At 35.1% G+C, this 15,854-nt stretch overlaps 1 protein-coding gene across 2 annotated transcripts; it reads right to left on the bottom strand.

The window, feature by feature from the left end:
• Positions 1-420: 420 nt before the first annotated feature.
• MS3_00004882 (uncharacterized protein) lies at positions 421-13,943 on the bottom strand. Of its 2 annotated transcripts, XM_012939807.3 has the most exons (6): positions 13,704-13,943; positions 11,839-11,965; positions 11,693-11,806; positions 11,304-11,658; positions 9,256-9,468; positions 421-6,940 (listed from the first exon to the last, which is right to left on the bottom strand). In XM_012939807.3, the coding sequence occupies exons 2-6, from the start codon at positions 11,946-11,948 to the stop codon at positions 6,764-6,766; spliced, it is 969 nt and encodes a 322-aa protein (XP_012795261.2). In that variant the 5' UTR covers positions 11,949-11,965; positions 13,704-13,943; the 3' UTR covers positions 421-6,763. The 2 variants fall into 2 exon arrangements, with proteins under 2 accessions (XP_012795261.2, XP_051068777.1); XM_051212858.1 differs by having other exon boundaries at positions 421-11,806; positions 11,839-13,943.
• Positions 13,944-15,854: the final 1,911 nt, after the last annotated feature.

Raw genomic sequence — 15,854 nt, 5'->3', positions numbered from 1 at the left:
TTCTAATATTTATAGAGTACGGCATCATGTAAACTGTACAATGCAAAACTTCCAATTGATCCCTTATCGTTTGATGGAAGCTCATATATTTCTGCAACGAAGGCTTGTTGTGGTAGGTAGTATATCTATTCCTATAATACTTGTACACTGATTCAAAAATTTTCTGGTAGTGTTTTTTAACTTAACTTTAGCATTCATTTAATCTCGGTCGTATTGAAAAGAACTGCGTCAACACTTGAACTAAGAGTAGAGAGTGAAGTAGTCGAACGCGTTGACAACTTCAATTATCTTAGAAGTCTGATCAGCCTTAACGGGTTGGTGTCTGACAAAATCTCAGCGCGGATTCGAAAAGCCCGATTGGCTTTAGCCAACTTACGTCACCTATGGCGAATGCAAGCTATCCGTCTACCAATAAAAAGACGAGCATACTGAGCACCAGTTCTTTCTGTTCTAATTTACGGCTGCAAAACATGGACATTAAGAGTTGAAGATTCTCGTAAGCTACTACTATTTGACCACAGATGCCTCAGAAATATTGCTGGCGTCTGCTGGGATCACCGGGTAAGTAATAGTGAGGTTATACGCCAGGGTATTGGGGAATGATGGTAAATCAGTCGATGAGGTTGTGAATCTTCGTTGACTGAGATGGTTGGGCCACGTGTTACGTATGCCTGAAAACCGATTACCACGACGTGCAATGCTGACTGGTGTTGGGGATGGTTGGAAGAAAGTTAGGGTCGGCCAAACCAAAACGTGGCATCAGTGCTTGAAGTCACTAACTTCTGATGTGAGCCATGGTGGTAGATACAGACTACTTGGTTGGGTTCTGTTTGACTATCGTAACCAATGGCTGGAGACTGTCGGTGAAATGGCTCAGAATTAATCACAATGGCGTCGGTGTATACACTCTCTGTCTTCTTTCAAACTATGAAATTAAAATCACTTCATATCCGGTGTTCATCTTGCTGTGCTAATGATGTATGGCAACTTGGACCGATGCATATATGTGCCTGGTCCTATGTTGTAGCTGACTGATTGTGTATTATAATCGGAATAACAAAATTTCTAAGTTACAATTATTTGATTGTTAACCTAATGATAAAAGTCAATATAAAACATATTTCGTCACGTTTAATTAGTAGGCAATCTACTCTTTATGATTGCTAAACACTTTGACCATCATGAGTTTCTATTGTCACTTGACTAGATTTTGAAAGACTTATGGAATATACTGTACTCATGAATTAGTAACAATGTTATTTTATTCATCCGCGAAAGTAATACTATTTCCAAGAAAGTGTTGTCTTACTTTTCATCGCAACTCAATATATGGTCTGTAATAACAAGTAAACAAACATGATATTGGTAACTAGTTAGTCAGCAGTCAATGTTAAAGTCTCATTCTTACAAGATTTGCTGCAACACGATCATCTTGGTGACGTGTCTCTGAAATGAATTGTAAATATTACTTCCAGATCATAAAGTCTACATCAAACAGTAACCATATTCGAAAAACCATTGAGAATTGGAAAGTATTAAGGAGCTGTCTCATCCTACTATAAAGTCTTTGAGTAGTACTTATCCACAACCCTATTGGCGACTGAACACAAGAACTTCAAATCTCGCGGCGAGATTATAGATAAGACTTACTAGTGAGTGTTAATTAATGTCATCATTAAACAGCTGTATTATGTATGCCATGTCTAAATGAGAAATAAAAAATACTGTTTCTTACTAAATGATCTCAGGTATTCATTTTTAGTTTAGGCCTATTGCATTGAATCTATGAATTAATTTACAGTAACAAAAGGTTGATCAACAACCATCGACCATTTAAAAACTCTTAATTTGCTCCATATTCAGCCATTGTAAGTCCTAAAATGACGAAAATCTTATTTTCAGACAAGTGGCCTTGTGCCCTATTAATATATAATGTAGTGATACAAGTAGTTAGGGCACAGTGGCTTATCGATCAGACCAATGACGCACAAGACCTATACAAGCAGTCTAAAGTCCTTATCGGTCCATCTTCCTGCCTAGCCCTGCCTGTTAAGTCAGTAACACCAATTCCAGCCTCTGCGATCTGAATCATGTATTTCAAATATATTGTATGTTTATACAAACCAAACAGACCACATCGTACTATAAAATGGAAAATGACATCTGTACAAGATGTAGTCAAAAGTGGCTGTGAACGTGGGAGACTGCAATTAATAGACAGGGTATAATTCAAGAATGGTAAGTCGTATATGTATCGTATTAGTCCATAAATAGTTCTCAAAAGTTACCATCCATAATTCTCGTCGGGATAATAACATATATACTGTGAGATCTTTCAGTATAAACTAAATTTTGTTTAGCTGGGTTTTTTTTACAGAAATTTCAGTTTAGTTAATTAATAGATTGAGTCATGATGGAATAACTACTTTAATAATTCTTCAGTAGTAAAACTATTTCAAATAAAATTATGGCTCTTACACAGATCATTTCAGAAAACAATAGAATTTTAGATTGTACACAATTATTCAACTGAATTATCTACTTCTTTCAATTTATTACCATCAAATCATCTTGTCATAATTTGCACATCCATTTCCCTTTTTAAAAGTAAAACTAATCTCTGTATTATTTGTACAAATAAATCATTTTATTGTTATATTTCATACTATATGTCTTACTATAATGATATTAAATAAGTTACAATGAAAAACATTAAAAGATAACCAGAACATAAAGAAATCATCTTTTTAGTTCTCAACTGTCTAGATTTGAAGGATATATTTTGACCAATTGTTTAAAGATCATAAATTGATGTTAACGGGGGAACCGTAGTTCGATAGACTGACAGACTGCTAACAGATGGAAAACAGGAACCACTGGAAATCAGTTTTGCTATAGTGTAAAACTCTTCGGAAATGTGTATTACTAAGCCTGTTGGGAATCTAACTCAGTATAACAAGTATATATTAATTTGCTGGTACAAAGCAAACTTGATATCACTAGTGGTTATAGATTATCTGTTAGTTGATTTGTCGCTGTATATTATAGTTTATGCTACTTATATCGACATGAGTAGTATGTAACAATAGTCAAAATTAGATTGTCTGCCGGCACACGGTGAAGGAAAGAACGGGAACAGAATGCAATTGCTATGAAAATGCAGGAACAACGAAGTCTGAGACGACTGACTCTTATTTGTAAAGAATGAACAGTCAGTCTCGAGATAATTGATTGATATTTTGTGAATGAAGTATTTACTATATGGTTCTCAAATTTTACAAAGATGTGCAGTAACCTTATGTTCAAATATATTTGATCGTCCCCAATTTTGTTCTTTTTCACTGTATATATGTCAGTAAATCGTATCCGCAATACTGAAGACATTGATGTTGATCTTCAGAAATTAGTCAATATTGACGAGTTGATAATTTAATACTCAACACTGTGTTAGACTAATGTGAGAATTTTAATTGATCGGTATTGTTCTTCTTTGAAAATTGTACTTGTTGAACAGTTCAATGATCATAGGTCGCAGTTTAAATATGAATCTTATTCTTGTTAACAGCTAGTATATTTTAAATTTTAAGAAATTATTGAAGTGGAACAACTACATATATATATCTATGAGCCATCAGCTAATACGTTGAATATAGTTCCCTCCTTAAAATTTAGTCAACGGTTAATTGATAGTCAAGTTATTATAATGATGACCTATAGATCTACAGAATTTGACACTTTTCGAACGAAAATCTCGGTTTACTATAAATCAAGTGAAATTGAATTTAACAGGTCACTGCGATCCCACCATGTATTTTAAACCATCATTTCCTCTGCTATGATAAAAGTCCTTAGTGTGCGCTACTAAAGAATTTCAAACCGGAATGAAACATTACCCTTCTTATGAACTAACACTTTGATTAAACGTATAAACCAACGTCAAAATTTAATAGTCGAATTCATGAGTCAATTGAAACTATGCCACCGTGGTAAACCGGGAAGCACTGGACGGCTGTTTCGTCCTAGTATGGGACTCATCGGCAGTGCGCATCCAAAACGTTTAAGTTTAAAGTTGATTTTTATAAAGGACTTTGATCAACTGTAAAGCTACTGAAAACCGTGAAGTACCACACAACTATTTCATCTTAGCATATAAAATAACTATCTAACCCTCCTTAGTTTTCAATAGGTTAATCATTCAATCTCAATATGTGTAATCAGAGTTAACTTCTAATAAATGAATCGTTAATACACTCAAGTGTTATTATATTCAATGTCTAGAAAGGCTCAACAACACAATAAATCTTCATTTTTCTCCAAATATCTGAAACTATAACAACAATGAATAATGAAAGGAAAAAAAGTGAACAGATTTGTAGAAGAACTACTATAGTAACACTAGAAACTAAACAATAGAATACTACTTAAACATAGTCACTATTGAAAACCATATAATAAGTAACAACTTAGTATTTGAATGAATAGACTTTCGAATATAATAGAGATTGTTTTAAACACGCATGAAATGATAGTGCGGTTTCTTTAAACGAAACGATGCACCTGAATATATCTAAAGGGTTGATGGTATTGTATTAAAACAATGTAATTTGTGAATATTGAAGTATACAATCATAAAACAATCTAGAATTAAAATGCTAATTCTCATGTGATAAGCCAAACAATGAGGGATACACAAAGAATATACGATCTAGATAATTACATTGAAACAAATATGATTTTATAGCAGTATAGTTATTAGCGGGACATAGATTGGATTGAAGTATGCTCAATGCACGATTACGTTGGCGCACGCTGATTGTCTAATTCTTATGAGTTTTTAACCTGAACTAAATATTAATTAATGTAAAACCATTCTTGATTCAGAGAAATTCATATATGAATATTCCAATAATCTTTGAATTTAATCAACTTGAGTTAAGTTATTCTGGTAAATCTAACAACGCATATACTAACTCAGTTGACATCCTAACTACTATATGATAATTTTGACATTCTTAGAGAAAATCGACAAACGAGGAATGAAACCATACCATTGCATTAAACGGTATCAAAAGACATTGTATGTTATGTTTGATATTTCGAGGGAAATGATTAGAAAACTAAGCAAGCACTTTTAAATAGTTTACCCATAATAACTACATTACGATACTAGAAGTGGTTGGCCCAACGAGTGAAGTAGCGATATTTGACTCTAAACCAGTGTAAATTATAGGTTAAGGTTATGCTTCAATAATCTCAATTTCGATGGTCGTTTACCATAATTAACCATCGAACAGTATGACAAAAGTGTGCGAATTATAATTCATAGGATCATTTAGAGAAATCCATAAAAGCCATCACACGTGAAATAATTTTAAATATTCTAGGAAAGCCTTACACTGTAAACTAGAATCCCGAAGAAAATCTAAGTGGTTCAACTTCACACTTAATTGGCTGTACTGTTCTGTTTAGCCGAACAAACGTGTTTATGATGAAGTATTCTCATGCAAGTACTTCAATATATCAAAATATAGATTTCAACTACAGGATGCAGCAGTCTCGAAGAGGGTTGGTTCTGGAGAGGGGGGCAGAAGGATAAAACATTTATTCAGGTGTTAACATGTCTTATTATTTACTCCCTTCCAGAACTAATCATCTTCAAGGCCATAGAAAGAATGTTCTAAAACGGCAATCAAATAAACTGAGTGAGATTTCGTTTTTCTCATTGACTGGTCAACGACTGGAACGGCTTAACTGAACAAATGATATCAAGTCTATCAGTGAACGCTCAAGAAATTGGGTTTCCAATGGAAAATAACCTGCAATGATTAACACAGGTCACTGAAGACTGAAAATATAAGTCTGAAGTCAATAATACACATTACAATAAGCAAAATGATTCCCGCTTACAACTTACTGGTAAGAAGCTATTTGCAAATGGACTCATTGGTGAGATAGCACTGTTAACCGTTATGATTACATAAGTGAATACATGTTTAATTAACAAGCAATACGCATCAGCATCTTAACTAAAAACACTTTGTCTGGTCTACTTGACGTATCACTTGATAACAAACCTTAAAAATCGAAATTCCTCAAACCACTAAACTCTAATAGATTTCGCCGTAACATTTATTGAGGAATGCTTTCGATTTATACAAACCCTCTAGTAATTGGCTAAAACGTGGTTCCGAAATCACACGATTATTTTAAGAATCACTCAAGTTTTTTTCCATACAACTATACTTTTGCCAGTTTTCGTTGTTTTCTTTCACTAAAAACATGTTGCCCACTTAACTTAACGCAGCCGTTAAATGAACAAGTGGTGTCATTCATGGTTACTTCAAAATAAAATATCGAGTCATCATCATCATCAACGGTATAGAACCTGGTACATGTGTGAGTTGATCCATGTTGCCATACTAGATTAGCGTAACGAGATTAAAGTAGCAAACAAATGTTAAAATAATATGATAGCAATAATATAAAGAAAGAGTAAATCTTGCAAGATAAAGACGACACTGAACCATATCACCCAAAGTCGCTAACCACTGACTGTAGTTAACGCGCTGATACCAACCAGAGTTAAAAATTTACCAGTATGAATTAGACCAACAATCAAAGATTTCATAGACTGATAACATGTTTTGATTTAGCCACCTCTAGCCTCTTCCCAACTCATAAAAGAAATAATAGTAGAAGACAAAACAACAAATTTACAAAACTGAAACATAAATGAATTTTTGTGAGAGAGAAACAAGTTGTTTTATTTCTTTTTCTTTTTGTCGTGTTTATGTTTTTTCTGATGTCCTGTACCATTATTATTACTAACGTCACTAGTATTCGATAAGAATTTATGTTCAGTTAACAAAAGGCGAGCAACATTGTTGATATGTTTGAATCGATCAGGTCCAAGTTGAATACCACCATACCATCGACTTACCTAGAAAATAGAACACACAAACTACGAATGGCAAAAATAAAAATATGAAAACATTTAGGAGATTAAAGAAATAAGGTTTAGCCAGATATTTCAAATGAATTTTGACGTGTAGATGAAACACAACGATGTATTAATTAAGAAGTGGATCCTTGTAAAGAATATGTCATACAGAGAAAAATAAATCAAAAACCACTTGAATAGAATTCAGGAAAACTTGTAACTTTCTTTTTAAAATACCGCCAATCATTCGATAAAAACTTTGTGGATGAGTTAAAAGCTGCTAACTAACCAAATATCATCTGCTATGAATACAGTAAAACTTCAGATTTTACAGTCCTAAAACCTTAATTATTACACTCGTGCAACGAGAATTATTTGTGAGCCTACAATACAGATTCTTTTCAATGAGTTTCACCTGTTTTCTATTTCTTCATTTGTTTTCTGATATTTTATGTTGCCCTGTCTCTCAAGGTAAAAATCAGATTGTATGTAGCAAGGAGGTTCAAACTAATATTACTTTTTGGGGAGATAATAAAAGATTTGTGGGCCCCTACACGAGGAATAACAGGCGTAAGTAAAGTAAGTCTTTGTAAATGCTGATGTTACTCCTCTCATTGTCTAAATGGGTCAACAGCAACTGAAGTGTAATTGTAAGGAAACTGCTTGATTTCCATTTCATAAGTGTAAGCCAAGTCCTTATTTTATTATAACTTGCTCTAGGAGGAAACAGCTTTCTAGTGCTTCCAAGTTTCAAAATGTTTGTCATGATTGTCGTGATTTAAATAAAATATTAAAGATGCGTTGCTCTCCCTTTAAGGGGAAAATGTTACCTCATGATTGGTTTGTATTATAGTTCAGATTGATCATAAAGAATAAGGTAGCTAAGTGGATAAACCATTTAACGTATCGAAGTTTCATTTGCTTTATTGGGATGGTTTGATGAAATATTGGAGATAAAGAAAGCTCGCTTGACGTATACTAACTAGCATCTCTTTGTGGCCCTCGCGTGCCGTTTCACTGCACGGCAGTTTGCTGTCATATTTTATAGCTGTGAAATATCGCAACATTCGTCGGCTACTACTATTTGATCACAGACGTCCTTAAAGCATTGAGAACATCTATTCACTGACTGTCGGTCGAAGCCATATCGGTAGATACATACTAGCTGGTTGGTATCCACGTGATTACTGTGATCAATGGTTAGATATGTGGGATGACATGAGTTACGATAGATCACAGTAGCCTAGATGCACTGGCTCTTTATCGTTCTCTGGATTTTGAGTCCAAGCACTTCTTTACCCATACCTTTTTATTCAATTTACTCGAACAATATTTTGAACGTTTGATCTTTTTTTACCATAATTTCAACTACGATTATTTCGAATCTCATGCTATTCATCTCATCATGCTGATCTAATATGACTAGCCAATATTTGTGCCAAGGTTTACAGTAACTATGACTAAAAGAAGTAGAAATAAATTCAGTCTAACGAGAATCTAGCCAGCTAGAAAGAAGCGAATACATCATGGGTAGATCCAAACAGTTCACACTAATAAGAGTGGAAGCAAAAGGGCGAGTCAAAAAAGGTGACCATCAAAAAGGGGAAAATTAATAAATGCGGGCATTGAAATGGGAAATAACATTTTTAATGTTCGCTTAGCCCTTTATCCTGTATTAATATGCCCCTTTTTAATGGTCCCGCACATTAATGTCCACCCCTTTACACTAGCCCTTTCGATAGTCAACCTTTTGCTTGCACCCTTCAGGATGAATACTACTCCAAACGCGACACATTTAAAGTCGACCATCAAATAATTATGGTTAACGGTAGCTATCCACAATTAACGTATCGGTGTTTTCTCCGAAGATTGACACAAAAGGATAAACAATGTAACACTTTGAAAAAAAATGTGATAGGAGACAGCAATGACTTTTAACTCAAAGGACTGAACCTTAAGAATAATTAGACATTAGACCAGTTACACTGATTAGTAATTTTGCTGCCTTCGATTATTTGGTATTCAGCAGTGTAACCAAGAAGATTAAATCTACAAAGCCATTTTGTTAAGAACATTTAAATTTGCCCAAGTAGTGGAAATTGATCAATAATGTCTACAAGTGCCACTAAATAGGTTAATATTATCTGTTAAGAACTGAACTACACTATTGCTTAGATGAAAACCAACGAATAACAATTTCCCCTGTAGAGCATACCATGGTCAAATAAGATGTAACAAACTATATGTTAATATTACAACTTGGTACCTTGAATAATCGCCAATATTAAATACGATTTTTCAGTTATAACACTCACCATAACCGCTACATTTTCAATTCCTGATAATGTAAGTAAGTGTAATAGTCGACCACCTGCATGTGTTTCTCCATCATCGTCACAGTCAGCTTCTTTGGAGGAGATACGCCAAGCTAGGATATTATGAGTAGCTGTAGCAACTTTTCTATCCGTAAGCAGTGTTGATATAAAAAGGGATACTTCACCACGGGTAGAAACACGTGCACAATGAGCCTATACAGTCAACCGACATAGTCAATATTAGTATTTTATTAATGCCGCTCATATTGAACAGTATTATTTCATCTCACAAAATATCCCACAGCTTAAACGGAATTTTAACCGACTCATGGTTCAAACGCTGAGTTATCAAAGCAAAATGTAATCAATAGTCAATCGCATCAATCCGTAATTTGGTGATAAGTTGCATTAAAAACCACAATTTTCAGAAAACCAAAGTTACTTATATTGTTCAACTTAGGATATCAACCTACTTACGTATAACTGTCCTAGAGAAAACCAAGACTTCAGCAAAAATATATTTCTGTATGTGTATTCTCCTGAAAGATTATTAAGGAACTATAACAAACAAGCTAATGAAAAGATCACAGGGAGATCTCAATATACGTAATGCTACATAAAACATCTGGTAACTAAAAGCCTGTATGTTACGTTGTTTCGACTCTGATAATCATTCGTATATGCATATAACCACTGCCGGGGAAGTCCTACTCACTTCCTTCACGTGGCGGCAGTGTTGTCTACGAAATTCAGGACGAAAAGCGAATATCCGACGTTTTAACCGGGTCGGTGGACACAGAGAGCCCACCTAGGGGAGTTGGAAAACCCTGATCCCTAACCAATGGTCACATGGGTCACAGGATCCTGAAGGAACAAATGGCGTATGAACCAGTCGTTGGTAAGCGGCTATCATGAGACTGCATCTATTTATGTTGCTCCAATGCCTTGTGGATTAGACCTTTAGGTCAAAGGCTCGGAATGCGGTCATCTAAGAAAACCACCTGCTTGGGTTTTGGCAACCGGGCAGTATCCCAGTCCTCACAAAAATCGAATGAGATTTGTGTGGCGCATACTTATTTGGTGCCTCCTTGTACCAATGTTTATGATGTTAAATAAATAAATATCGTTCGTATAATTGGCTCTTTTTCCAAACTGAACATACTAAAGTACTTATGTTAAGTTTATGGAAGCAAATATATATGTTGTTATATGTAACTATCAACTGAAAAAAACAGAAAACGACAATGACGATAATGGAAATACCTACGAAAATAATTAGGAATTCTTGTAATTACTAGATAAAACAAGTTAACTTCCCGTCAACTAATATTACCAAATGAGAAATTACCAGAAAGTAAATATGCTTTAGAATGTTTTGGAACCAGAATAATAGAAGTATAATTGTTTTATGGTAATCTCTTGAGAGGTTGTGCAAATAAAAACAATAAATAACATTCTTTAACAATCCACTTAGACGAAAACAATCCATTATCACCAAGTTATTTCCTTAACTATCTTACAAGTACTCTCATCTTACACCTTGTATCCTTAACACTTCGAAAGTAGTTAACACAAAATGCAACTGTAGAACAATCGTGTGCCAGTCATGATATATAATTAACGTAGATCATGTCACGAACGTCCGTCAACGAATGTGTCAGAACAGTTGTAATAGTAATAGCATCAGTGGTAGTAGAGAAGAGAATACGATTTAAAAAGAATCAGTTTGCGGAATAAGACGTATAAGATCATTTTAAGATTAAAGAGCTATAAGAAAACAGTGAATGTACCTGCACCATTGGACCAACTTTGAGCGATTTCACCCACAGAATAATCATGAATCTACAGTTCAAAAACCAACATTTCAATAATAATCAATGAATAAATAGCTAATATCTAAGGAATACTTATAGTTACGCAGGTACTTATTGATAAACGGTGCTCTTGTTTAAAACAATCACTTTCAATAAAAATATTCCCATACGTCACACCGAAAGTATAGTTTGATATGAAACAAATATCGACCTTTTAATCACTAAGATAGTTACCTGGAAAATGCTTTTACGATCTATAAGCGGTTCACCATGATAAATCTCTGGTACTTTTGCGTTTAAAGCAAATGGCAAAATTTGGGGAGATATGTCAAGATGAGATTTTACTGAAGGCACCGATACAACCGCACTTGGTAGTTCGTGATTTTCCGGCACAGACTGTGATGATGATGCTTCAACTTTATGAATGGTTAGATTTTCAGTACTCGAAGACAAATAATTACACATGAATGATCGAACAGTCTCAACCAACATATAAACAACTGGGGAGCCAAGTGAAGACGAGACTACAAGCTGCAATTGTTTGTCGAGTTCATTAAGAATATTACACTTGAGCCAAGGTGCATGCAATCTGAAAACATAGATGATAACATCACAATACGAACTCATATTTTACTGGATTGACCGAAGGATAGCCAGGGACTTGCTGGAATTTCAGGATAATTTGTTCCTTGCTAGTAGTATCACCCATTTTTGAGTCGATCCTTATCTCGTAGACTCTATGACTCTATATAACTAAGAATAAATTTACTTGTTCTCAGGCTCCAAGATAAAAAAGTCCTCTTCATATATAGCAGAGAGAACTTCTATTTCTTCTGCTGCTTCTGTGAAATCATACGGCTGATCAGTTGAGAGGTTCATTCGCTTTACTCCTACTTCTAAATTTATAGTATATATACACACGAGTAGTGACGAACCGTTTAGACGAAAAATAGACTAACATACCTACTTTTCAAGCTCAACAACAAAATCATTATTTTTATGAAAATCTAATCAAAAAAATTAAACTGGATGGTTTTTTTCGCTGGTAAATACACACCGGCTTTTAAATAAGTTAATATTAAAAATGGAATAAATGCTCATCTGACTGCATTGCCTGGTTTATTAGATGGTCATATACATAATACCTGGCCAACTTATCATCAAATACACAACATTGCTTTACACTGATAACGTCAAAATATAGCGAGTGGCTGAGGATGCTCAAGTAAGTGGACTTCAGTTCGAAATCAACAACCTGTTAAAGTGGTCTCTGATATGAAAAAACCCTAAGAATAGAGCTGCGTCACAATGAGTATTGGATATGCAAATAGCACAAACTACAAAATTAAATCTTTGTCCCACTAGTATTAACTTACAAAGACCATAGGATTACAGCAAGTTGTCTTTTAAAGACTGGCTCACTACCGTTCGGTTGAAGCCAGTTATTAAAACAGTGACGACATTAGCTTTCATAAAGTGAGGTAAAACTATGTTTAAATTTGTTCACATGGCTTTAGCAATATCCAAACCAAAAAATATATAAAGGTCATAGGCCCCTGTTTGGAAGACGACTAATATCTTGCAATGAGTGCAAAGGATAATTACGTAGCGGGTATTTGCTTAATCCCTGAGCTACACGCTTAACCTTAAAATGGGCTTGATGACTTAAACGTTTTTACGTAATCCTACGGTAAGTGGATAAGACCTAATTATTACTCAATAGACACTAGGTGATTTCGAACTTGGCATACCACTTACTCTCATATAAGGAATACTCCAAGAACACAACGGATGGATTTAAAAGCTAAACAGGCAAAATTGCCGTAGTGTACCGGTTTTCCCAGTGAGTGACCAGAACTAGAAACCTACTACCGCAAGAACTAGCTAATCAGGAAGAAGACTAGACGAATACAGAAGGATATTTAAAAAAAAACTAACTCCAGAATGCTAAACGTGCAGCACAAACGCGAAAATCAACTGAAATCAACGTGGTTGTTGAAAGATCAATACAGATGTTTCTAGAGCAGCACTCCACCTACGATAAATTGTGCTGAAGGTTGTACTCACTGTGAATTTATGCCGTCAAAAAGTGACAAATAAGGGTCCTCTACGTTCTAACCCCAAAGAAGGTGAAGAATGAGAACAATTGATCCCTCCTTTGTTAACAATACATCCCAAGGGACGTCACGTTCATTTGAGTCATGTTTGCCTTTATTTCCCCTTTTTGCTAGGGTATTATTTACGAAGTAGTGCATGGTTGGTAGTGTTTTTTGAAACAGCGACCGACGTTCTTGTAGTATTAGTTCGGCTACAATCGTATAAAGTTGTACAGACATGTCAATGACCCACAAGACATCTTGTTACAAGTAGATTTGCCTACGGAGAAATACAACGATTGGCCTTAGGTAAGTTTACATCTTGCCTGAAGTTGCTTTATGTGCTGAGACATGTAAGGAGCAGAATATGATAAACGAACGAGGGTAAAAGTGAGCCAAAGACTCAGCGTGTGCATAGAACTCGCTTGCGTTTATTGAAGAAAGCCATCGATGACAATCATATATAACAAGCATGAATAAAGCTAACTACAAGTGACCTTAAAGCCGCGCTAGAACGACCTTCACACTGTCCACCTACCTATAAGGATTAAATGAGGGATAGAAATTGGTTTCAGGTATAAAGATCACGGTTAACAGTTGGTTGTTAGGGTTAAGAACTAGATTTTGGCTTTTCATCACGAACTGACATCAAACATAATGCCAAATGTGATCCACCCAAGTGAGTGGATGAAATTTGCGCTAAACCTTGAATCGGTTTCAATGATCCATAAATTTTTATTATTTATGGCAATCACATATATGGAACCAGAAATTATTAACGAAAGGTTCTAAATACATTGGTGGAAATCTATGTTAATCATTCAGATGCCATGATGATTTAATGTCCAACAGATATCAACGGAAGTAACCAAGCATAAAATTGTCTGAATAAAGTTCTTTTTCATATGCCTAGATTGTCGTCATTACGTCATTATGCAAAGTATAAATGAGTGATCCTTAAGAGATCATTAAAAGCGGATCCACCATATATACTGTACTCACTTCCGGAAAGAAAGGGGATTTTTAGTGAATATTGTTATGTCCTTGGCTATACGAATATCGCGAAATACGACTATCAATTTAGATATGCCAACTTATATGACCAAAATAATGACGTATACACCATTACGGACAGCCTACAGTTCAGACGTGTTTTTCTCATTCTAGTCCTGCCTCTCAAGTCCTGAATGCCAATCTCAGCCTCCGCGATAGTACTCATATGCTTCAAATATAATGGGTTTATGTATAAACAAATCAGACCACATCGCACCATGAAATGGAGAATAACATCTGTACAAGCTCAGGCAAAGATTGACTGTGATCGTGATAAACTGCTACCAATAGATTCAGAATGACTTGAGAATAGAAAATCATATAACAGCAACCAATAGGCCGTAAAAAGCTTATATTGAAAGTAATATGAACATACATATAATATAGTTCCCTACTAGTCCATAAGTAATTCTTAACGGCTATCATTCATTAATTCTTGTCCGGATATAACAAATATGTAACGGCAAATTAATCCTCAAAACAAATATTTCACTTAGTCTTCAACATTGATGCTGGCCTCATTTGTTTTACTAGACACACACCAGCTCAAGGAGCTCAGTCACTCATCCTCACTAGGTCAGGAGCGGGCATGCCATGCTACTCACCCTTTGCAATCATTAGTAAGCTTAGACCAAACGCTTTTCGATATATCAATGGGTTTCGAAATATAACTTCGAACCCCTACGTTTCAGACCTCTAGGTTGAATGAAAGGATATACTTTGATCATAAAGGTGTTTTGCGTAAAAGCATTTGTCTTTGTTACTAGAATAATAGCGCTAATTGAAAATCCTATACCTGCCATGATGGGAATGCCTAATGTATTGAAACTGAAGTCGAATTCACATCGTTGTCTGTATGCTAAATGGCGAAAAATTGGGAGAATTGTGTGTGAGGCCTTGCCAAAATCGAAGTATGGAATTATCGCCGATTAACCGACGACTTTTCGCTGGGCATTTTGGTTAACAGTTTTCAAGTGCGATGTGAAGCTGATGTATTAATCGCAACCCCATGTTGAGAGGGACTAGTAGGGCTTGTCGGAAGTGTTAACAGATGTTGGTGGATGATTTCTTCCATCTTAATAGAGCCATGGTTTGCAACATCACTTGTTAATCGTGTTTTGAATCTCGAAGCATTAAATGATTTGTTCCGTACATATGGATAGGCTCCGTGATCCATGAAAATATTGAGTTGTTTTAAACATAGCAAAAGAAATTCACTATCACCTCACTTCACGAACGGTACAGGAATCTCGTCAGGCCAACCGTCGTAGGACGTTTTCAATATATTTGGAGCCTGCTTGTTGGTGGTGAATGTTAAGTGAGTTGTGGATAAAAATTTATCTATCAACATTAGCACAACATCAGTGAGAAGATGTGTATTTCGTGGTGTAGCATTGTCAGAAGTGGTTGTTGAATCGATCACATATAGTATCAATACCGTCTACAATGTTACCGTTGAACATAAGGAATGTAGTTTGTTTGAAAAATGGTCGACACTCGTATCAAATGTAAATTGCTGAAAAACATGAAGTTTAAATGCATGTTTATAGTGCTTCAGTGAACATTTGGTCATGAGCGTAAACAACGAGGTCTAACAGTGAATTGGAAACCGTGACAACTTTAAGCAATATGTGAC

The sequence above is a fragment of the Schistosoma haematobium genome, chromosome 3, assembly GCF_000699445.3.
Source record: "Schistosoma haematobium chromosome 3, whole genome shotgun sequence".
Lineage (NCBI taxonomy): Eukaryota > Metazoa > Platyhelminthes > Trematoda > Strigeidida > Schistosomatidae > Schistosoma > Schistosoma haematobium.
The sequence above is the reverse complement of the archived record's forward strand: the minus strand, read 5'-3'. Positions and strand labels throughout refer to the sequence as shown.

Excerpts from the sequence above, each read along its gene's own strand:
- MS3_00004882 (XM_012939807.3), bottom strand. The coding sequence starts at position 11,948 with ATGAACCTCTCAACTGATCAGCCGTATGATTTCACAGAAGCAGCAGAA. Across the intron at positions 9,469-11,303 it reads ATCGTAAAAGCATTTTCCAG|GCTCATTGTGCACGTGTTTC; the intron begins GTAACTATCTTA and ends TTGACTGTATAG. Across the intron at positions 6,941-9,255 it reads TTGAAAATGTAGCGGTTATG|GTAAGTCGATGGTATGGTGG; the intron begins GTGAGTGTTATA and ends TCTATTTTCTAG.